General features: G+C 47.9%; 1 protein-coding gene across 1 annotated transcript; it reads left to right on the top strand.

The window, feature by feature from the left end:
* Nucleotides 1–6,466: 6,466 nt before the first annotated feature.
* On the top strand, nt 6,467–23,020 carry psmg4 (proteasome (prosome, macropain) assembly chaperone 4). Its single transcript, XM_078199021.1, has 3 exons — nt 6,467–6,768; nt 18,163–18,238; nt 22,822–23,020. Exons 1-3 carry the CDS (start codon nt 6,592–6,594, stop codon nt 22,941–22,943), a joined length of 375 nt encoding a protein of 124 aa, XP_078055147.1. The 5' UTR covers nt 6,467–6,591; the 3' UTR covers nt 22,944–23,020.

Consider the following 23,020-nt stretch of genomic DNA (forward strand, 5'->3'; position numbering starts at 1 on the left):
CATAGAAATTTGAATCATAGAATCACAGAATCTTTACAGTGCAGAAGGAGGCCATTCGTCCATCGGGTCTGCACTAAATCTGCAACAGAGCATCTTACTCAAACCCCCTCCCTATAGCCCCACATATTTACCCTGCTAACCCCACTGACAATAAGGGACAATTTAGCATGACCAATCCACCCAACCCGCACATCTTTGGACTGTGGGAGGAAACCAGATCCTGGGGGAAACCCACGCAGACATGGGGAGAACGTGCAAACTCCACCCAGGCAGTCACCAAAAGCCGGAATTGAGCACAGGTCCCTGGCGTTGTGAGGCAGCAGTGAACCCGGGTCCCTGGCGTTGTGAGGCAGCAGTGAACCCGGGTCCCTGGCGTTGTGAGGCAGCAGTGAACCCGGGTCCCTGGCGCTGTGAGGCAGCAGTGAACCCGGGTCCCTGGCGTTGTGAGGCAGCAGTGAACCCGGGTCCCTGGCGCTGTGAGGCAGCAGTGAACCCGGGTCCCTGGCGTTGTGAGGCAGCAGTGAACCCGGGTCCCTGGCGTTGTGAGGCAGCAGTGAACCCGGGTCCCTGGCGCTGTGAGGCAGCAGTGAACCCGGGTCCCTGGCGTTGTGAGGCAGCAGTGAACCCGGGTCCCTGGCGTTGTGAGGCAGCAGTGAACCCGGGTCCCTGGCGTTGTGAGGCAGCAGTGAACCCGGGTCCCTGGCGTTGTGAGGCAGTAGTGAACCCAGGTCCCTGGCGTTGTGAGGCAGTAGTGAACCCAGGTCCCTGGCGTTGTGAGGCAGCAGTGAACCCGGGTCCCTGGCGTTGTGAGGCAGCAGTGAACCCGGGTCCCTGGCGTTGTGAGGCAGCAGTGAACCCGGGTCCCTGGCGTTGTGAGGCAGCAGTGAACCCGGGTCCCTGGCGCTGTGAGGCAGCAGTGAACCCGGGTCCCTGGCGTTGTGAGGCAGCAGTGAACCCGGGTCCCTGGCGTTGTGAGGCAGCAGTGAACCCGGGTCCCTGGCGTTGTGAGGCAGCAGTGAACCCGGGTCCCTGGCGTTGTGAGGCAGTAGTGAACCCAGGTCCCTGGCGTTGTGAGGCAGTAGTGAACCCAGGTCCCTGGCGTTGTGAGGCAGCAGTGAACCCGGGTCCCTGGCGTTGTGAGGCAGCAGTGAACCCGGGTCCCTGGCGTTGTGAGGCAGCAGTGAACCCGGGTCCCTGGCGCTGTGAGGCAGCAGTGAACCCGGGTCCCTGGCGCTGTGAGGCAGCAGTGAACCCGGGTCCCTGGCGTTGTGAGGCAGCAGTGAACCCGGGTCCCTGGCGTTGTGAGGCAGCAGTGAACCCGGGTCCCTGGCGTTGTGAGGCAGCAGTGAACCCGGGTCCCTGGCGCTGTGAGGCAGCAGTGAACCCGGGTCCCTGGCGCTGTGAGGCAGCAGTGAACCCGGGTCCCTGGCGTTGTGAGGCAGCAGTGAACCCGGGTCCCTGGCGTTGTGAGGCAGCGGTGCTAATCACTGTACCATCGTGCCACCTATTAAATTAATTATTTTTAATATTCGTTCGTTGGACATGGGCATCGCTAGTTGGCCAGCATTTATTGCCCATACCAAGTTGCCCGAGGGCAGTTGAGAGTCACCCACATTGCTGTTGATCTGGAGTCACATGCAGGCCATGCTAAATTCACCCTCAGTGTACCCGAACAGGGACCATAGTGTGGCGATTAGGGGATTTTCACAGTAACTTTGTTGGAGTGTTAATGTAAATGGCACAGTGGTTAGCACTGCTGCCTCACAGCTCCAGGGACCCAGGTTCGATTCCCAGCTTGGGTCACTGTCTGTGTGGAGTCTGCACATTCTCCCTGTGTCTGTGAGGATTTCCTCTGGGTGCTTGGATTTCCTCCCACAGTCGTGTGGGTTGGGTTGATTGGCCATGCTAAATTGCCCCTTAGTGTCCCGAGACTCACTCACCTGAGGAAGGAGCAGCACTCCGAAAGGTCGTGATATCAAATAAACCTGTTGGACTTTAACCCTGGTGTTGTGAGACTTCTTACTGGGATGTGTAGGTTAGAGGGATTAGTGGGGTTAGGGCCTGGGATGGGATGGTTGTCGGTGCAGACTCAATGGGCCGAACGGCCTCCTTCTACACATTATGTCACATTATCAGTAACCCCCACAGCTTGCCTCCTGGGCTTGCAGAATCTCACTAGCTGTTCTGTCTGGAGACAATACACATCTCTTTAACCTGTGTTTAATGCTCCCTCCACCCACATTGTCTGTACCTTTAAGACCTGGTTGGTTGTAGGGATTCGCATTCTAATCAGCGTTCTGCGGCTTGGTTTTGTGTCTGTTTGCACTGTTTGGGAGCACATTTCCACTCCATCTGACGAAGGAGCAGTGCTCTAAAAGCTAATGGTATTTGCTACCAAATAAACCTGTTGGACTTTAACCTGGTGTTGTGAAACTTCTTACTGGGATGTGTAGGTTAGAGGGATTAGTGGGGTTAGGGCCTGTGATGGGATTGTTGTCGGTGCAGACTCAATGGGCCGAATGGCCTCCTTCTACACTAGTCATGATGTGGAGATGCCGGCGTTGGACTGGGGTAAACACAGTAAGAAGTTTAACAACACCAGGTTAAAGTCCAACAGGTTTATTTGGTAGCAAAAGCCACACAAGCTTTCGAGGCTCTGAGCCCCTTCTTCAGGTGAGTGGGAATTCTGTTCACAAACAGAACTTATAAGACACAGACTCAATTTACATGAATAATGGTTGGAATGCGAATACTTACAACTAATCCAGTCTTTAAGAAACAAAACAATGGGAGTGGGGAGAGCATCAAGACAGGCTAAAAAGATGTGTATTGTCTCCAGACAAGACAGCCAGTGAAACTCTGCAGGTCCACGCAACTGTGGGAGTTACAAATAGTGTGACATAAATTCTGATTCTAGGATCGCATGATAAAGACTCAGGAGGAAAAAAGCAGAAATATTTATGTGAAATAGTGTGACATAAACCCAATATCCCGGTTGAGGCCGTCCTTGTGTGTGCGGAACCTGGCTATCAGTTTCTGCTCCGCGACTCTGCGCTGTCGTGTGTCGCGAAGGCCGCCTTGGAGAACGCTTACCCGAATATCAGAGGCCGAATGCCCGTGACCGCTGAAGTGCTCCCCAACAGGAAGAGAACAGTCTTGCCTGGTGATTGTCGAGCGGTGTTCATTCATCCGTTGTCGCAGCGTCTGCATAGTTTCCCCAATGTACCATGCCTCGGGACATCCTTTCTTGCAGCGTATCAGGTAGACAACGTTGGCCGAGTTGCAAGAGTATGTACCGTGTACCTGGTGGATGGTGTTCTCACGTGAGATGATGGCATCTGTGTCGATGATCCGGCACGTCTTGCAGAGGTTGCTGTGGCAGGGTTGTGTGGTGTCTTGGTCACTGTTCTCCTGAAGGCTGGGTAGTTTGCTGCGGACAATGGTCTGTTTGAGGTTGTGCGGTTGTTTGAAGGCAAGAAGTGGGGGTGTGGGGATGGCCTTGGCGAGATGTTCGTCTTCATCAATGACATGTTGAAGGCTCCGGAGGAGATGCCGTAGCTTCTCCGCTCCGGGGAAGTACTGGACAACGAAGGGTACTCTGTCCACTGTGTCCCGTGTTTGTCTTCTGAGGAGGTCGGTGCGGTTTTTCGCTGTGGCGCGTTGGAACTGTTGATCAATGAGTCTAGCGCCATATCCTGTTCTTATGAGGGCATCTTTCAGCGTCTGGAGGTGTCTGTTGCGATCCTCCTCATCCGAGCAGATCCTGTGTATACGGAGGGCTTGTCCGTAGGGGATGGCTTCTTTAACGTGTTTAGGGTGGAAGCTGGAGAAGTGGAGCATCGTGAGGTTATCCGTGGGCTTGCGGTACAGTGAGGTGCTGAGGTGACCGTCCTTAATGGAGATGCGCGTGTCCAAGAATGCAACCGATTCCGGAGAGTAGTCTATGGTGAGCCTGATGGTGGGATGGAACTTGTTGATGTCATCATAGAGTTGTTTCAGTGATTGTTCACCATGAGTCCAAAGGAAGAAAATGTCATCGATGTATCTAGTGTATAGCACCGGTTGAAGGTCCCGTGCGGTGAAGAAGTCTTGTTCGAACCTGTGCATGAAGATGTTGGCATATTGAGGTGCAAATTTGGTCCCCATGGCTGTTCCGTGTGTCTGGATGAAGAACTGGTTGTTGAAGGTGAAGATATTGTGGTCCAGGATGAAGCGGATGAGATGTAAAATTGCATCTGGAAACTGGCAGTTGTTGGCGCTGAGCACTGAGGCCGTTGCAGCAATGCCATCGTCATGGGGGATGTTGGTGTAGAGTGCTGAGACATCCATTGTGACGAGGAGCGCTCCTGGTTCAACTGCTCCATGTGTGCCGAGTTTCTGTAGGAAGTCCGTCGTGTCGCGACAAAAGCTGGGGGTTCTTTGTACAATGGGTTTCAGGATGCCCTCGACATAGCCGGAGAGGTTCTCGCACAGGGTCCCATTGCCCGATACGATGGGACGGCCGGGTGTGTTTGCCTTGTGTATCTTCGGGACCTTCAACCGGTGCTATACACTAGATACATCGATGACATTTTCTTCCTTTGGACTCATGGTGAACAATCACTGAAACAACTCTATGATGACATCAACAAGTTCCATCCCACCATCAGGCTCACCATAGACTACTCTCCGGAATCGGTTGCATTCTTGGACACGCGCATCTTCATTAAGGACGGTCACCTCAGCACCTCACTGTACCGCAAGCCCACGGATAACCTCACGATGCTCCACTTCTCCAGCTTCCACCCTAAACACGTTAAAGAAGCCATCCCCTACGGACAAGCCCTCCGTATACACAGGATCTGCTCGGATGAGGAGGATCGCAACAGACACCTCCAGACGCTGAAAGATGCCCTCATAAGAACAGGATATGGCGCTAGACTCATTGATCAACAGTTCCAACGCGCCACAGCGAAAAACCGCACCGACCTCCTCAGAAGACAAACACGGGACACAGTGGACAGAGTACCCTTCGTTGTCCAGTACTTCCCCGGAGCGGAGAAGCTACGGCATCTCCTCCGGAGCCTTCAACATGTCATTGATGAAGACGAACATCTCGCCAAGGCCATCCCCACACCCCCACTTCTTGCCTTCAAACAACCGCACAACCTCAAACAGACCATTGTCCGCAGCAAACTACCCAGCCTTCAGGAGAACAGTGACCAAGACACCACACAACCCTGCCACAGCAACCTCTGCAAGACGTGCCGGATCATCGACACAGATGCCATCATCTCACGTGAGAACACCATCCACCAGGTACACGGTACATACTCTTGCAACTCGGCCAACGTTGTCTACCTGATACGCTGCAAGAAAGGATGTCCCGAGGCATGGTACATTGGGGAAACTATGCAGACGCTGCGACAACGGATGAATGAACACCGCTCGACAATCACCAGGCAAGACTGTTCTCTTCCTGTTGGGGAGCACTTCAGCGGTCACGGGCATTCGGCCTCTGATATTCGGGTAAGCGTTCTCCAAGGCGGCCTTCGCGACACACGACAGCGCAGAGTCGCGGAGCAGAAACTGATAGCCAGGTTCCGCACACACAAGGACGGCCTCAACCGGGATATTGGGTTTATGTCACACTATTTCACATAAATATTTCTGCTTTTTTCCTCCTGAGTCTTTATCATGCGATCCTAGAATCAGAATTTATGTCACACTATTTGTAACTCCCACAGTTGCGTGGACCTGCAGAGTTTCACTGGCTGTCTTGTCTGGAGACAATACACATCTTTTTAGCCTGTCTTGATGCTCTCCCCACTCCCATTGTTTTGTTTCTTAAAGACTGGATTAGTTGTAAGTATTCGCATTCCAACCATTATTCATGTAAATTGAGTCTGTGTCTTATAAGTTCTGTTTGTGAACAGAATTCCCACTCACCTGAAGAAGGGGCTCAGAGCCTCGAAAGCTTGTGTGGCTTTTGCTACCAAATAAACCTGTTGGACTTTAACCTGGTGTTGTTAAACTTCTTACTCCTTCTACACTGCAGAGTTTCTATACTTGTGACACTAATAAATAAATTGAATTCCAGGTTTTTACTGAATTCAAAGTCCACCATCTGCTGTGGCGGGTTTCGAACCCGGGTCCCCAGAACATTAGCTGAGTTTCTGGATGAATAGTTTAGTGATAATCCCACTGTTTGGTACATTTTAAAAAATTCGAATGCATTAAGAGTGGATTATTTTATGCATTTTTCTCGATTTACTCCCAAACTCCATTGAAATGAATGGAGGCAGACACACACATCAGTGAGTGACTGGGTGAGAAGGTGTTACATTTCATTGTGCATCTATTTCTGTCTGCTGCTCTGGAAGATGCAGTGACCTAATTTATCTGTGCGCTCGGGCTTGCAGGCTGCACCGCCCTCTGGCTGTAACAGTGATTTGTTCTTTATTTTTTTTTAAAAAGCAGAGAATAAACGAGGAGGGTTTCTTTTTGTGAGTGAGTCAGCAAGCGGGAGAGGCGGATCAGGAAGCGGTGCCTCTGATATTACAAGCGGTGCCTTTGATATTACAAGCGGTGCGGGAGAGCTGAGGGAGAAGGATGTCTGCGGGAGAGGCAGGGGCTGCTGTCCCGACCCTGGCTATCCACAACTTCAGCGAGAAGTTGGGGGAGCAGACGGTGCATTTCCACCTCCTGCGGATGCAGGGCAGTTTCTTCCTGTGGGTTGGCAGCACCCCGACTCTCTCTAACCTTGCTGTGGCCATGTGCAGCAAATTTGTGAGTAGCCCATCTCCTGATTCCTCCCCATTCTCTTCCCCAAACCCAAATAAAACCAAAAAAGGTTGATGCTCAAATTGGATTTATCTGCCAGGAGATTAATGTCAGCAGCCATGAGGATTTTTCACGGAGGTTGTTGTGGGTCTTGGAACTAACTCACTCCCCCAAGTGGTCAGAATTAAACTCTCAGTAATTGAGCTCTGCTGAGTGGAAGGGGAGATCAGATTGAGGTATACAAGATGATAAGATGTGTGGATAAAGTAGACGTGGAGCGGATGCTTCCTCTTTTTGGGGCATTCTAGGACGAGAGGTCATAGCTTTAGGATAAGGGGTAGCAAACTTAAAACAGAGTTGAGGAGAAACTACTTCTCCCAAAGGGTTGTGAGTCTGTGGAATTCACTACCCCAAAGTGCGGAGGATGCCAGGACAGTGAGTAAATTTGAGGAGTTCGACAGATTTTGAATTGGTAATGGGTTGAAGGGTTCTGGGGAGAGGGCAGGAAAATGGGGATGAGGAGCATATCAGCCATGATCGAATGGCGGAGTGGAATCGATGGGCCGAATGGCCTAATTCTGCTCCTGTATATCTAATGAAAGGGGGGGGAAGAGAGTTTTTTTTATTAGTGTCACAAGTAGGCTTACATTAATGCTGCAATGAAGTTACTGTGAAAATCCCCTAATCGCCACTCTCGGGTGCCTGTTCAGGCACATTGGGAGAATTTAGCATAGACAATGCACCTAACCAGCACATCTTTGGACTGTGGGAGGAAACCGGAGCACCCAGAGGAAACCCACATAGACACTGGGAGAATGTGCAGACTCCGCACAGACAGTGACCCAAGCCAAGAATTGAACCCAGGTCCCTGGCGCTGTGAAGCAGCAGTGCTAACAAGTTAACTTAAAGGAACATGTCCCCTGGGGAGGGGTGATCCGATTTGGACAAACACTACAAATGTTAAGAAGCTCTTTCCCCTGCATCAACGAGTTGCATTCATATAGCGCCTTCAATCAGCGAAACAAACCAAGATGCTTCCCTGGCAGCACCCCCAAAACACAATTGGGTACCTTGATCGCCAGGCAAGGGGGTCTTAGCACTAGTGGACGAAGACATTTTAAGGAGTGTCTTAAAGCAGGAGAGGGAAGTGGAGAGATGTAGAGGGGATTCCAGAGCCTCTTCCTGAATTCTTCCAGCATTCCAAGGCTGAATGGCCTCGTTCTGTCCCATAATCACTTCCTAGCTTAGGGCCCTGGCAGCCGTGAAGGGATGGTTGTCAAGGGTGAGGTGGGGGATGATATGAAATTCTGGGAACATGGAAGAGGCAGGAATTGGAGGAGCATAAATCACTGAAGGGTTGCAGGAAGTTAAGAGAGAAGGATGGGGGGTAGACAGTGAATGCCACAGGAGTTTGGAAATGAGGATAAAATATTTTAAAACTCATCAGAGGAAATTCTTAAAATCAAAACCAGGTTTACCCGGATGTTGCCTGGTCTGGAGGATACTTGCTATGAGGAGAGGTTGGATAAACTCGGTTTGTTCTCATTGCAACCACGGAGGTTGAGGGGTGACCTGATAGAGGTTTACAAGATTATGAGTGGCATGGACAGAGTGGATAGTCAGATACTCTTTCCTAGGGTAGAAAAGTCAAGTTCGAGGGGACATAGGTTTAAGGTGCATGGGGAAAAGTTTAGAGGAGATGTGCGAGGCAAGTGTTTTACACAGAGGGTGGTGAATGTCTGGAACGCGCTGCTCGGGGAGGTGGTGGGAGCAGGTACGATAGCGGCATTTAAGGGGCAATTCGACGAATATGTGAATAGGATGGGAATGGAAGGATAAATGCATACGGTTTTAGTTTAGGCAGGCATCATGATCAGGCTTGGAGGGCCGAAAGGCCTGTTCCTCTGCTGTACTTTTCTTTGTTCTTTGTAAACCCCCCCCCCCCCCCGAATACAATTGGAAAATGACTTATTCATGGATGGTTGCCCAGCAACCATTTCATCCAAGGACTCAGACGGCACAGCAATCTGAGTGTAGCTCAGGCGCTTTGCAACTGTCTGAATAGCTCAAGGATAAACTAGTAGCCATTATGTTTTATAATGCTTACTGTGCAGTTAATGGCTCCTGCTTTTTGTGGGGGTGGATGATGGTATGGAGCTATCATTGCTGAAGGATCACCTATTGTGCTGTTATTTACTATAATTTTATTGAGTGTTATTCACTAGGTTATTACAAGGAATTGGATTGAGAGTGAATTATAAATGCAAGAATCATTCAGTTGCAAAAATTGGGTGAACATTGCAAATAATGTGAAATTTGACATTACATTGTCTAATCTGTGTAGTTATCAGGGAGAGGATGGCGGCACAGTGGTAATGTAATTGATCTAGTAATCCAGGCTAATGCTCTGGGGACAAGGGTTCAAATCCCACCATGGCAGCTGGTGGAATTTGAAACTGAAAGTTGGCCATTAGTAATGATTGATTTTTTTTTATTGAATACAGGAACAAGGATGTCTTGCTGCAATTATACAGGGCCTTGGTGAGGCCACGCCTGGAATATTGTGTGCAGTTTTGATCTCCTTATCTGAGGAAGGATGTTCTTGTTATACAGGGAGTGCAGCAAAGGTTTACCAGACTGATTCCTGAGATGGCGGGACTGACATACGAGGAGAGATTGAGTCATTTAGGATTGCATTCACTGGAGTTCAGAAAGATTTGATTTGATTTGATTTGTTATTGTCACATGTATTAACATACAGTGAAAAGTATTGTTTCTTGCGCACATACAGACAAAGCATACTGTTCATAGAGAAGGAAAGGAGAGAGTGTAGAATGTAGTGTTATAGTCATAGCTAGGTCATAGCTAGAGAAAGGATGAAGGGAGATCTCATAGAAACCTATAAAAATTCTAACAGGATTAGACAGAGTAGATGCAGGAAGGATGTTCCTGATGATGAGAGAGTCCAGAACCAGGGCTCACGTGTCATAGTCTAAAGATATAAGAATGATCCCTGGAATGAAGAGCTTGTTGTATGAGGAACGGTTGAGGACTCTGGATCTGTACTTGGAAGTTTAGAAGGATGAGGGGGGGATCTTATTGAAACTTACAGGATACTACGAGGTCTGGATAGAGTAGACGTGGAGAGGAAGTTTTCACTAATATGAAAAACTAGAACCAGAGGGCACAACCTCAGGCTAAAGGGACGAACCTTTAAAACAGAGATAAGGAGGAATTTCTTCAGCCAGCGAGTGGTGAATCTGTGGAACTTTTTGCCGCAGAAGGTTGTGGAGGCCAGGTTATTGAGTGTCGCTAAGACGGAAATAGATAGGTTCTTGATTAATAAGGGGATCGGGGGTTATGGGAAAATGGCAGGAGAATGGGGATGAGAAAAATATCAGCCATAATTGAATGGCGGAGCAGACTCGATGGGCCGAGTGGCCTAATTCTGCTCCTATGTCTTATGGTCTTATGATATGGGGTAAACCTTTTGGAACTGAGATGAGGAGACTTTTCTTCATCCAGAGCGTGGTGGGCATGTGGAATTCACTACCACAGAAAGTAGTTGAGGCCAAAACATATGATTTTGAGAAGGAGTTGATATAACTCTTGGGGCGATAGGATATGAGGGGAAAGTGGGATCAGGCTATTGAGTTGGATGATCAGCCATGATCATAATGAATGGTGGGTCAGGCTCAAAGGGTCAACTCCTGTTTGTTTTATTCATTTGTGGGACATAGGCGTCATTGGCTGGGCCAGCATTTATTGCCCATCCCTAATTGCCCTTGAACTGAGTGGCTTGCTAGGCCATTTCAGAGTGCAGTTCAGAGTCAGCCACATTTCTGTGGCTCTGGAGTCACATGTAGTAAGAAGTCTCACAACACCAGGTTAAAGTCCGACAGGTTTATTTGTCAGCACAAGCTTTCGGAGCACTGCTCTTTCATCACGTGAATGAGGACTTGTGTTCATAAACAGAGCATATAAAGACACAAACTCAATTTACAAGATAATGGTTGAAATGCGAGTCTACAGGTAATCAAGTCTTCAAGGTACAGACAATGTGAGTGGAGAGAGGGTTAAGCACAGGTTAAAGAGATGTGTATTGTCTCCAGCCAGGACAGTTAGTGAGATTTTGCAAACCCAGGCAAGTCGTGGGGGTTACAGATAGCGTGACATGAAACCCAAGATCCCGGTTTAGGCCGTCCTCATATGTGCGGAACTTGGCTGTCAGTTTCTGCTCAGCGACTCTGCGATGTCGTGTGTCGTGAAGGCTGCCTTGGAGAACGCTTATCCGAAGATCAGAGGCTGAATGCCCGTGACTGCTGAAGTGCTCCCCCACAGGAAGGGAACACTCCTGCCTGATGATTGTCAAGCGGTGTCCATTCATCCATTGTCGTAGCGTCTGCATGGTCTCCCCAATGTACCATGCCTCAGGACATCCTTTCCTGCAGCGTATCAGGTAGACAACGTTGGCCGAGTTGCAAGAGTAGGAACCGTGTACTTAGTGGATGGTGCTCTCACGTGAGATGATGGCATCCATGTCGATGATCCGGTACGTCTTGCAGAGGTTGCTGTGGCAGGGTTGTGTGGTGTCGTGGTCACTGTTCTCCTGAAGGCTGGGTAGTTTGCTGCGGCCAATGGTCTGTATGAGGTTGCGTGGTTGTTTGAAGGCAAGAAGAGGGGGTGTGGGGATGGCCTTGGTGAGATGTTCGTCTTCATCGATGACATGTTGAAGGCAGCAAACTACCCAGCAGGGGGAGGTAATGGTGTAATGGTATTGTCGCTGGACCAATAAATCCAGGGAACTGGAGCAAAGATCTGGGGACCAGGGTTGAAATCCTGCCACAGCAGATGAACCAATTTGAATTCAATAAAAATTTCCGCGGCTACGTTCGCGGCCAGGTGTCCCTGGAGAGGGAGCATGCGGTGTCCACGGGCACGGTTGACGCCTTCCGCGCCCATTGGGCACCGCAGGGGTTGGGGTGTGTTATTGACCCTGACAATCACATTTTAATTTGATGTTTTTAAGTTTCCTTTGTGCTTTGATTTTTGTTCAGGCTGTGATGCACGATATAACTCACGAGGCTAGAGGTACTCGGGGAAATAAAGGCTTTTATTGACTACAACAATAGAGCTACCATATATAATACACGATCCCAGACTAAAGGGTCCCAGACAGAGCAGTGACCTTTATACCTCTCCCAGGAGTTCTGATGGGTCGAATGGCCTCTTTCTGCACGATGATTCTTTCCATGAAAGACAGCCCTCAGCTTCATTCAAAACTCCCACGCATCTTTCGACATTTACTTCTAAAGTGCTTTGTCTGCCAGCCTTTATTCTCTCCCGGTTTGGTTCCACTCTGTTCAATTTATATTTGGGATCTATTCCAGAACACTTCATTTAAGGGAAAATACGAATTCATAAAAGGCAAATTACAGTTTGCCCCCAGTAGATCTGCCAAGTAATGTTCAGAGCCTGAAAACAGGCAGCACAGCAGCTGCACAGCAGAATCATTCTGGGAGGTATAAGAACTATAATACAGGTAGAACAGCCCAACCCTAACCCCAACAGTAACATGTAGAACAGCCCAACCCTAACCCCAACAGTAACATATATACAGACTTATAGTACTGGCCAGAACCTGGCTCAGCACTACCTGGTGGGAACCAACAATGGTTCACCACAGGCTGTTCCCCCCTCCTTTTGGGGAGCTGCCCCTTTTGCTTTGTCCTGACTTAATCTGAGTTTGTTTATTTGGTTTGCCCTAAAAAGAGGTCAGGAGAACAGTAACCATGACACCACACAACCCTGCCACAGCAACCTCTGCAAGACGTGCCGGATCATCAACACGGATGCCATCATCTCACGTGAGAACACCATCCACCAGGTACACGGTACATACTCTTGTGAGTCGGCCAACATTGTCTACCTGATACGCTGCAGGAAAGGATGTCCCGAGGCATGGTACATTGGGGAGACCATGCAGACACTACGACAATGGATGAATGGGCACTGCTCGACAATCACCAGGCAGGAGTGTTCCCTTCCAGTCGGGGAACACTTCAGCAGTCATGGGCATTCAGCTTCTGATCTTTGGGTAAGCGTTCTCCAAGGCGGCCTTCACGACACACAGCACAGAATCGCTGAGCAGAAACTGATAGCCAAGTTCCGCACACATGAGGACGGCCTGAACTGGGATCTTGGGTTCATGTCACACTATCCGTAACCCCCATAGCTTGCCTGGGCTTGCAAAATCTCACTAACTGTCCTGGCTGGAGACAACACACACCTCTTTAACTTGTGCTTGGCCCTCTCTCCACTCACATTGTCTGTACCTTTAAGACTTGATTACCTGTAGACTCGCATTCCAACCATTATCTTGTAAATTGAGTTTGTGTCTGTATATGCCCTGTTTGTGAACACGGCTCTTCACTCACCTGATGAAGGAGCAGCGCTCCGAAAGCTTGTGCTGCCAAATAAACCTGTTGGACTTTAGCCTGGTGTTGTGAGACTTCTAACTGTGCTTACCCCAGTCCAATGCCGGCATCTCCACATCATGGTCACATGTAGGCCAGACCAGGTAAGGATGGCAGATTTCCTTCTCTAAAGGGACATTAGTGAACCAGATGGGTTTTTCCGACAATCGACAATGGTTTCATGGTCGTCAGTAGATTCTTCATTCCAGATTTTTTATTGATTTCTAATTCCACCATCTGTCGTGGCGGGATTCGAACCCGGATCCCCAGAACATTAGCTGAATTTCTGGGTTAATAGTCTAGCGATAATACCACTAGGCCATCGCCTCCCACTCCTACTTTCTATGTAAAATATAACTCTGGGGTTTCAAACTGAACTTCTCACCATGTTGGGTTGAAAGGTTCAAAGTGAGAGGACAACATCTTTTGTGACAGAGAGAAAAGAGGGGAGAATTAGTCTGAGGAGTTTTGGTTTTTGTTGTTCAAATCATCCGTCTGTAAAAGCTGTTTCTTTTAAGAAAATGATTCTTTCCATTCTGCTCACTGGCGTTTGAGGTTACAAATGGAAAGTTGATTCATCACTAAATTTCAGTTTTGTTCTACATGGTAATGATAGCCTGCTGGGGGAGACATTGAGTTTCCTTAATGTTGATTTTCCTTCGTGCCTTGTCAAACATCGATCTGTTCAAAATCCTGATGGTTTTATGGGGTTGACTTAGGATATTGTCATAATATAATCGGCACCCTTCCCTAATAGCTCAGTGGGTAAATCGTTTTATGGTGTTGATTCTTAGAGCATGTCGGCCTCCAGTTTAATCCTTAGCCTGCGTTGTGTTACCTGACCCTAGCTGGGTAATGGTACGAATGCTGTTGGCCGAGAGAGAGAGTAATGCGGAAGGTAATGTATATTTTCTCATGTGATATGTGTGACAGGTCCATGCTAAAGATGTGCTGGAATGATTGAGTCAGCACACTTCACTGTAGTGAGTGAGTGAGGAAACCTCCCTTGGGTTAGATTCACGGATCAAATGCAAAACAATTTGAAGAATCCACTCAGCTATTTCTTGGGAGTGCTGACTCCAAAGGTTTATTTTCCTGGAGGAACATTAGTTGGTTAATGATTGTCGCAGTGAGTTTGGGCCAGGAGTGGTGTGTCTGCAGCCGGTCTGAATGATCAAACTTATCACTTATCTCCAAAAGCCAAGGGATTCAGCCCAGCACCGTGCGGTGTTGCCCCAAGATTCTTCAGTATTGTAGTCGGCACAAATGTATGAAGAACAGAAAATGGAGAGAGTTAGGAAATGTCATTGAATCTGTTCAGGATAATTTCTTAGAACCGCATGTTTTAGAGCCAACCAGGGAGCAGGCTATACTGGATCTGGTATTGTGTGACAAAATGAGTGACCTCATGGTCCCGAGGTAGCAGCGATCATAATTTAATTCAATTTAACAATCAGTTTAAGGGAGAGAAAATTGGGCTTAAGACTAGTATTTCAAACTTAAATAAGGGCAATTAAATAAGCGTGGCAAGGTGGCACCGTGGTTAGCACTGCTGCCTCACAGTGCCAGGGACCCGGGTTCGATTCCCGACTTGGGTCGCTGTCTGTGCAGAATCTGCATGTTCTCCCCGTGTCTGCGTGGGTTTCCTCTGGGTGCTCCGGTTTCCCCTCTCAGTCTGAAAGACGTGCCGGTTATTCGCATTGGCTGTGCTAAATTCCCCCTCAGTGTACCCAAGTAGGCGCCGGAGTGTGGCCAGAATGGTTGACGAGGGAAGGACCGTGGATGTCGTCTATATGGACTTTAGTAAAGCATTTGACAAAGTCCCTCATGGTAGGCTGGTGAAAAAGGTTGGATCTCATGGGATAAAGGGGGAGGTGGCTAGATGGGTGGAGAACTGGCTTGGTCACAGAAGACAGAGGGTGGTAGTGGAAGGGTCTTTTTCCGGCTGGAGGCCTGTGACTAGTGGTGTTCCGCAGGGCTCTGTATTGGGACCTCTGCTGTTTGTGATTTATATAAACGATCTGGAAGAAGGTGTAACTGGGGTGATCAGTAAGTTTGCGGACGACACAAAATTGGCAGGACTTGCAGATAGTGAGGAGCATTGTCAGAAGCTACAGAAGGATATAGATAGGCTGGAAATTTGGACAAAGAAATGGCAGATGGAATTCAATCCTGATAAATGCGAAGTGATGCATTTTGGTAGAAATAATGTAGGGAGGAGCTATACGATAAATGGCAGAACCATAAAGGGTGTAGATATGCGGAGGGACCTGGGTGTGCAAGTCCACAGATCCTTGAAGGTGACGTCACAGGTGGAGAAGGTGGTGAAGAAGGCATATGGCATGCTTGCCTTTATAGGACGGGGCATAGAGTATAAAAGTTGGGGTCTGATGTTGCAGATGTATAGAACGTTGGTTCGGCCGCATTTGGAATACTGCGTCCAGTTCTGGTCGCCACACTACCAGAAAGACGTGGAGGCTTTGGAGAGAGTACAGAGGAGGTTTACCAGGATGTTGCCTGATATGGAGGGGCTTAGTTATGAGGAGAGATTGGGTAAACTGGGTTTGTTCTCCCTGGAAAGACGGAGGATGAGGGGAGACTTAATAGAGATGTATAAAATTATGAAAGGCATAGATAGGGTGAATGGTGGGAAGCTTTTCCCCAGGTCGGTGGTGACGTTCACGAGGGGTCATAGGTTCAAGGTGAAGCGGGGGAGGTTTAACACAGATATCAGAAGGACATATTTTACACAGAGGGTGGTGGGGGCCTGGAATGCGCTGCCAGGCAAGGTGGTGGAGGCGGACACACTGGGAACGTTTAAGACTTATCTAGATAGCCATATGAACGGAGTGGGAATGGAGGGATACAAAAGAATGGTCTAGTTTGGACCAGGGAGCGGCACGGGCTTGGAGGGCCGAAGGGCCTGTTCCTGTGCTGTATTGTTCTTTGTTGTTTTGACTGGGGGATTTTCACAGTAACTTCATTGCAGTGTTAACGTACGCCAACTTGTGACACTAATAAATAAACTGAAACTTAATTTTCCGTTGACACATCGTCATTTTCCTTGGGGAAAACAGGAATTTAGCACAGCCTGATCCAACAATATCCCGTCCGTTTCCCAACAGTAAATTTGTCATTCACCTGCGGTAAATCTGTACCTGTCGGCTGAACATTGGGCATTTCTGCTGTGTTACATTTACAGGTGACTGGTCTCATTACTGTATATATTGCTGTGTCAGTGCTGTGTGCCACTTAGAGCTGCAGCCACTTCCAGCTCACCCTGATGTGCTGCACCTGCAATTGGTGTAAATCGGTCATTACTTGCAATGCAATGATTTTGATGGAAGCGGAAAATCAAACATTAGTGAAAGCCAGAATAAAGCACAGGAGCGTAAGGGGGATTGGAGCGTAAGGGGGATTGGAGCGTAAGGGGGATTGGAGCGTAAGGGGGATTGGAGCGTAAGGGGGATTGGAGCGTAGCGGTAATGTTTCTGCACCAGGGGCCCGGACAAATGCTCTGGAGACACGAGTTCAAGTCCCACTATGGCTGCAGGGGGAATTTAAATTCAATTAATTAATCTAGAATAAAATGCTAGGGGAGGCAATGGCGCAGTGGTATTGCTGCTGGACTAGTAATCCAGATACCCAGGGCAATGCTCTGGGTTCCCGAGTTTGAATCCCACCACGGCAGATAGTGAAATTTAAATTCAATAAAAAATCTGGAATTAAAGTCTACTGATGACCATGAAACCATTGTCAATTGTTGTAAAAACCCATCTGGTTCACCTAATGTCCTTCAGGGAAGGAAATCTGCCGTCCTTACCGGGTCTGGCCTACATGTGACTCTAGATTTACAGCAATGTGGTTGACTCTTAATTACTCCTCAGGGATGGGCAATAAATGCTGGCCCAGCCAGCGACGCACACATCCCATGAATAAATTTTGAAAAAAGTTGTGTTAATATTGATAATTAAACTACCGGAGTGTCGTAAAAATCCATTTGGTTCTGCCGTCTTTACCCAGTCTTTACCCTACAGCTGACTGCAGCCCACAACAATTAATTGCCCTCTGAAATGGTCTAGCAAGCCACACAGTGCAGAACAAAGCATTGTGGGTGAGAGCAAAGCAGCATGGGTGTACCTACGCCACATGGACTGCTGTGAATCAAGAGGGCACCTCACCAGCACCTTCTCAGGGGCAATTAGGGGTGAACACAAGATGCTGTCCTAGCCGGCTACACCCAATCCCATTTGATTTATTATTGTCACATGCATACAGTGAAAAGTATTGTTTCTTGCGCGCTATACAGACAAAACATACCATTCATAGAGAAGGAAACGAGAGGGTGCAGAATGTAGTGTTACAGTCACAGCCAGGGTGCAGGGAAAGATCAACTTAATGCGAGGTAGGCCCATTCAAAAGTCTGACAGCAGCAGGGAAGAAGCTGTTCTTGAGTCAGTTGGTACTTCACCTCAGACTTTGATATCTTTTTCCTGGTGGAAGAGAGGATGTCCGGGGTGCGTGGTGTCCTTGATTATGCTGGCTGCTTTGCCGAGGCAGTAGAAAGTGTAGACAGAGTCAATGGATGGGAGGCTGGTTTGGGTGATGGATTGGACTATGTTCATGACCCTTTGTAGTTTATTGCGGTCTTGGACAGAGCAGGAGCCATACCAAGCTGTGATACCAGCGGAAAAAATGCTTTCTATGGTGCATCTGTGGAAGTTGGTGAGAGTCGTAGTGGACATGCCAAATATCCTTAGTCTCCTTAGAAAGTGTTTCCAAGAACAGTTATGTGGCTATTTTAAGATGTGAAATTTTAAGGTGCAATATCTAAATGTGTGATCAGATTTATTTTATGTAATAGGAAATTACGATGGAGCCCCAGTAATATTTGAGTTGAATATAATCTGCTACTGATTTACAGGACTCCATGCCAGTGTCTACATTAATCCTTGGAGATGCCTCTGACACCACACCCAACTCTGTAGCACAAAGACTAGGTAAGATAGTTTCTTAATGCAAAGATGAATGTTTGCAGTTTGTTTTAAATCTTTTAAACTTGGTTCCTGTCATGAGATCATCATTCCAGTTCTGCCACAACTGTCTCAGCACCCACTCTACAAAAAATAAAACCTTTGGCAGAATGAATGGATGTTAGATTTACTGTTGAAAGCTTTAGGTTTTGTTGTCTAGTTAAAAAGAATCCTCCTGTCCACTGGGTTGAGACAGGAAACACGTTACAATCTAAAGCTTTCCTTTGTAATACCCCTGGCCACGATCGAATTAAGTTTGACATTTAAAAGATAGCCACTTCATGCCTCTGGTTCCTAACCTCTGTCTCTCTTGGTGCTTTCTTATCCCTCTCTATTTTGGCAATACTGTCAAAGAATGTTCTGTGTTTCCTTTAGTTACTGAGGAGATGGAATTCCTCTTTCATCTTGGTCTTCCCTATTATCTCCACAATGTTGCAGCTAAAGTTTACTGATTCTCTCCTATTCTTGCTCAAAACTGTGCAATGACTCATAGAATCCCTAGTGCAGAAGGAGGCCATTCAGCCCATCAAGTCTGCACTGACTCTCCGACAGAGTATCACACCCAGGCCTATCCCCTGCCCTATCCCCATAATGATGTGGAGATGCCGGCGTTGGACTGGGGTAAACACAGTAAGAAGTTTAACAACACCAGGTTAAAGTCCAACAGGTTTATTTGGTAGCAAAAGCCACACAAGCTTTCGGAGCTCCAAGCCCCTTCTTCAGGTGAGTGGGAATTCTGTTCACAAACAGAGCATATAAAGACACAAACTCAATTTACATGAATAATGGAATGCGAATACTTACAACTAATCAAGTCTTTAAGAAACAAAACAACGTGAGTGGGGAGAGCATCAAGACAGGCTAAAAAGATGTGTATTGTCTCCAGACAAGACAGCCAGTGAAACTCTGCAGGTTCAGGCAACTGTGGGGGTTACAAATAGTGTGACATGAACCCAATATCCCGGTTGAGGCCGTCCTCGTGTGTGCGGAACTTGGCGATCAGTTTCTGCTCAGCGACTCTGCGCCGTCGTGTGTCGCGAAGGCCGCCTTGGAGAACGCTTACCCGAATATCAGAGGCCGAATGCTCGTGACCGCTGAAGTGCTCCCCAACAGGAAGAGAACAGTCTTGCCTGGTGATTGTCGAGCGATGTTCATTCATCCGTTGTCGCAGCATCTGCATAGTTTCCCCAATGTACCATGCCTCGGGACATCTGCTTGTTTGGAGACAATACACATCTTTTTAGCCTGTCTTGATGCTCTCTCCACTCACGTTGTTTTGTTTCTTAAAGACTTGATTAGTTGTAAGTATTCGCATTCCAACCATTATTCATGTAAATTGAGCTTGTGTCTTTATATGCTCTGTTTGTGAACAGAATTCCCACTCACCTGAAGAAGGGGCTTGCAGCTCCGAAAGCTTGTGTGGCTTTTGCTACCAAATAAACCTGTTGGACTTTAACCTGGTGTTGTTAAACTTCTTACTGTGGCTATCCCCATAATCCCATGCATTTATTCTGCTAATCCCCTTAACCAACACATCTTGGGACACTAAGGGGCAATTTACATAGCAAATCCACCCAACCTGCACATCTTTGGACTGTGGGAGGAAACTGGAACACCCGAAGGAAACCCGCACTGACACAGGGAGAACGTGCAGACTCCGCACAGACAGTCATCCACAGGTTAATCGAACTCGGGTCCCTGGTGCTGTGAGGCAGCAGTGCTAACCACTGTGCCACCATGCTGCTCTTTTTCTGGTGTTGTGCCAAGGAACAAAGGAAAATACAGCACAGGAACAGGCCCTTTGGCCCTCCAAGCCCGTGCCGATCATGATGCCCTAACTAAACTAAAAAAAGCCTTCTGCCTTTACTCAGTCCGTATCCCTCTATTCCCTCCCTATTCATGGACCCATCCAGATGCCACTTAAATGTTGCTAATGTGCCTGCTTCCACCACCTCCTCTGGCAGCACGTTCCAGGCACCCACCACTCTGAAAAACTTCCTCCCGCACGTCTCCCTTAAACTTTCCCCTTCTCAAGGGGCGGCACAGTGGTTAGCACTGCTGCTTCACAGCTCCAGAGACCTGGGTTCGATTCCCGGATTGGGTCACTGTCTGTGTGGAGTTTGCACATTCTCCTCGTGTCTGCGTGGGTTTCCTCCGGGTGCTCCGGTTTCCTCCCACAGTCCAAAGATGTGTGGGTTAGGTTGATTGGCCATGCTAAAATTGTCCCTTAGTGTCCTGAGATGCATACGTTAGAGGGATTAGTGGGTAAATGTGTAGGGATATGGGGGTAGGGCCTGGGTGGGATTGTGGTCGGTGCAGACTCGATGGGCCGAATGGCCTCTTTCTGTACTGTAGGGTTTCTATGAGGGATTGTGGTCGGTGCAGACTCGATGGGCCGAATGGCCTCTTTCTGTACTGTAGGGTTTCTATGATTTCACTTAGAATCTGTGCCCCCTTCTCATTGACACTTCCACGCTGGGAAAAAGCCTCTGACTATCCACCTTGTCTCCGCCCCTCATAATTTTGTAGACCTCTATCAGGTCTCCCTCGGCCTCCATCTTTCCAGTGAAAATAATCCTAGTTTATTCAACCTCTCCTCATAGCCAACACCCTCGAAACCAGGCAACATCCTGGTGAAACTTCTTTGCACTCTCTCCAAAGCGTCCACGTCCTTCTGGTAGTGTGGCGACCAGAACTGCACACAATACTCCAAATGTGGCCTAATGAAGGTTTCATATAGCTGCAACATGATTTCCCAACTCTTGTATTCAACTATAGCACAATGAAGTTGATGGAGATGCAAATTAAGCAATAAATCTGCAAATTAAAGGATGGCTTTTACACACAAGTAATATTGTGGAAAGAGCAGAGAATATCTGTTGATTATATTACTGGAAGCAGGCGGGGTGTTTGCACTGTTTACATTTAAATCATAGAATCACTACAGTGCAGAAGGAGGCCATTCGGCCCATCGAGTCTGCACCGACCACAATCCCACCCAGGCCCTACCCCCACATAATTTACCCGCTAATCCCTCTAACCTACGCATCCCAGGACTCTAAGGGGCAATTTTTTTAACCTGGCCAATCAACCTAACCCGCACATCTTTGGACTGTGGGAGGAAACCGGAGCACCCGGAGGAAACCCACGCAGACACGAGGAGAATGTGCAAACTCCACACAGACAGTGACCCGAGCCAGGAATCGAACCCGGGACCCTGGAGCTGTGAAGCAGCAGTGCTAACCACTGTGCTACCGTGCCGCCCTATAAAAATCAGGCACAATGTATTACTCATAGAAGGAGGCCCTTTGGCCTATCAAGCATGTACCAACAATCCCACCCAGGCCCTATCCCCTAAGAAAGTTCACCAGGATGTTGCATGTAATCCCACGTATTTTCCCTGCTAGTTCCCCTAACACTAAGGTTGATTGGCCATGCTAAATTACCCTAACTCGCCCATCTTTGGAGTGTGGGACGAAACCGGAGACCCAGAGGAAAGCAACACAGACACAGGGTGAACGTGTCTGCACATACAGTCACCCAAGACCAGAATCGAACCCGAGTCCCTGGCACTGAAAGAGTTTTAACAACACCAGGTTAAAGTCCACAGGTTTATTTGGTAGCAAATGCCATTAGCTTTCGGAGCGCTGCTCCTTCATCAGATGGAGTGGATATCTCAAATAAAACCTGTTGGAGATCTCAAATAAAACCAAATAAACCTGTTGGACTTTAACCTGGTGTTGTTAAAACTCTTACTGTGTTTACCCCAGTCCAACGCCGGCATCTCCACATCATCCCTGGCACTGTGAGGCAGCAGTACTAACCACTGTGCCACCCACAATGCATTGTATGTCATTATCAAGGGGAGGCGGTGGTGTAGTGGTATTGTCACTGGGCCAGTAATCCAGAGACCCAGGGTAATACTTGGGGACACGGATTCAAATCCCACCACAGCAGATGGTGAATTTTGAATTCAATAAAAATCTGGAATTATAAAAGTCTAACGATGACCATGAAACTGCTGTCGATCGTTGTTAAAAACCCTTCTGGTTCCTAATGTCTGCCATCCTTACCTGGTCTGACCTACATGTGACTCCAGAGCCACAGTGATGCTTAAAGTGCCCTCTGAAGTACTCTCAGTTCAAGGGTAATTAGAGATGGGCAATAAATGCTGGCCCAGCAAGCCCACATCCCCTGAATGAATAAAATTAAAAGATTGTTTCAGGAAAAGGAGCAAATTACATGTAATTTTATTCATTCGCTGGCCAGCATTTATTGCCCATCCCTAGTTGCCCTTGAGAAGGTGGTGGTGAGCTGCCTTCTTGAATCGCTGCAGTCCCTGTGCTGTGGGTTGACCCACAATGCCATTAGGGTATTCCAAGATTTTGATCCAGCGACTGTGAAGGAACGGCGATATATTTCCAGGTCAGGATGGTGAGTGGATTGGAGGGGAAGGGCCAAATATCAAGCAATTGAAATGTACGGAAAACTCCTGTTCCACAACATGTTTTGACTTCACTCTCATTTGTTCCTTTACATCTCCCACCCAGCGAAGAAGACGGGGAAACAGGTTTTCATCAGTTACAACCTGCCTAGCAGTAACGCCAGCTTATCACTGCAGGTGGAAAACCGAATCAAACAAGAAATGGTTACTCATCCAGACAAGTTCTAATTGTCATTATCTATTTTTAAACTTTTTTTTTTAAAAGACGTTATGCTGACTTGTTTAATAAAATGTTATAAAAGTTG

This window comes from Mustelus asterias, chromosome 2, assembly GCF_964213995.1.
Source record: "Mustelus asterias chromosome 2, sMusAst1.hap1.1, whole genome shotgun sequence".
Taxonomy (NCBI): domain Eukaryota; kingdom Metazoa; phylum Chordata; class Chondrichthyes; order Carcharhiniformes; family Triakidae; genus Mustelus; species Mustelus asterias.

Excerpts from the sequence above, each read along its gene's own strand:
- psmg4 (XM_078199021.1), top strand. The coding sequence starts at position 6,592 with ATGTCTGCGGGAGAGGCAGGGGCTGCTGTCCCGACCCTGGCTATCCAC. Across the intron at positions 6,769-18,162 it reads TGGCCATGTGCAGCAAATTT|GACTCCATGCCAGTGTCTAC; the intron begins GTGAGTAGCCCA and ends ACTGATTTACAG. Across the intron at positions 18,239-22,821 it reads CTCTGTAGCACAAAGACTAG|CGAAGAAGACGGGGAAACAG; the intron begins GTAAGATAGTTT and ends TCTCCCACCCAG.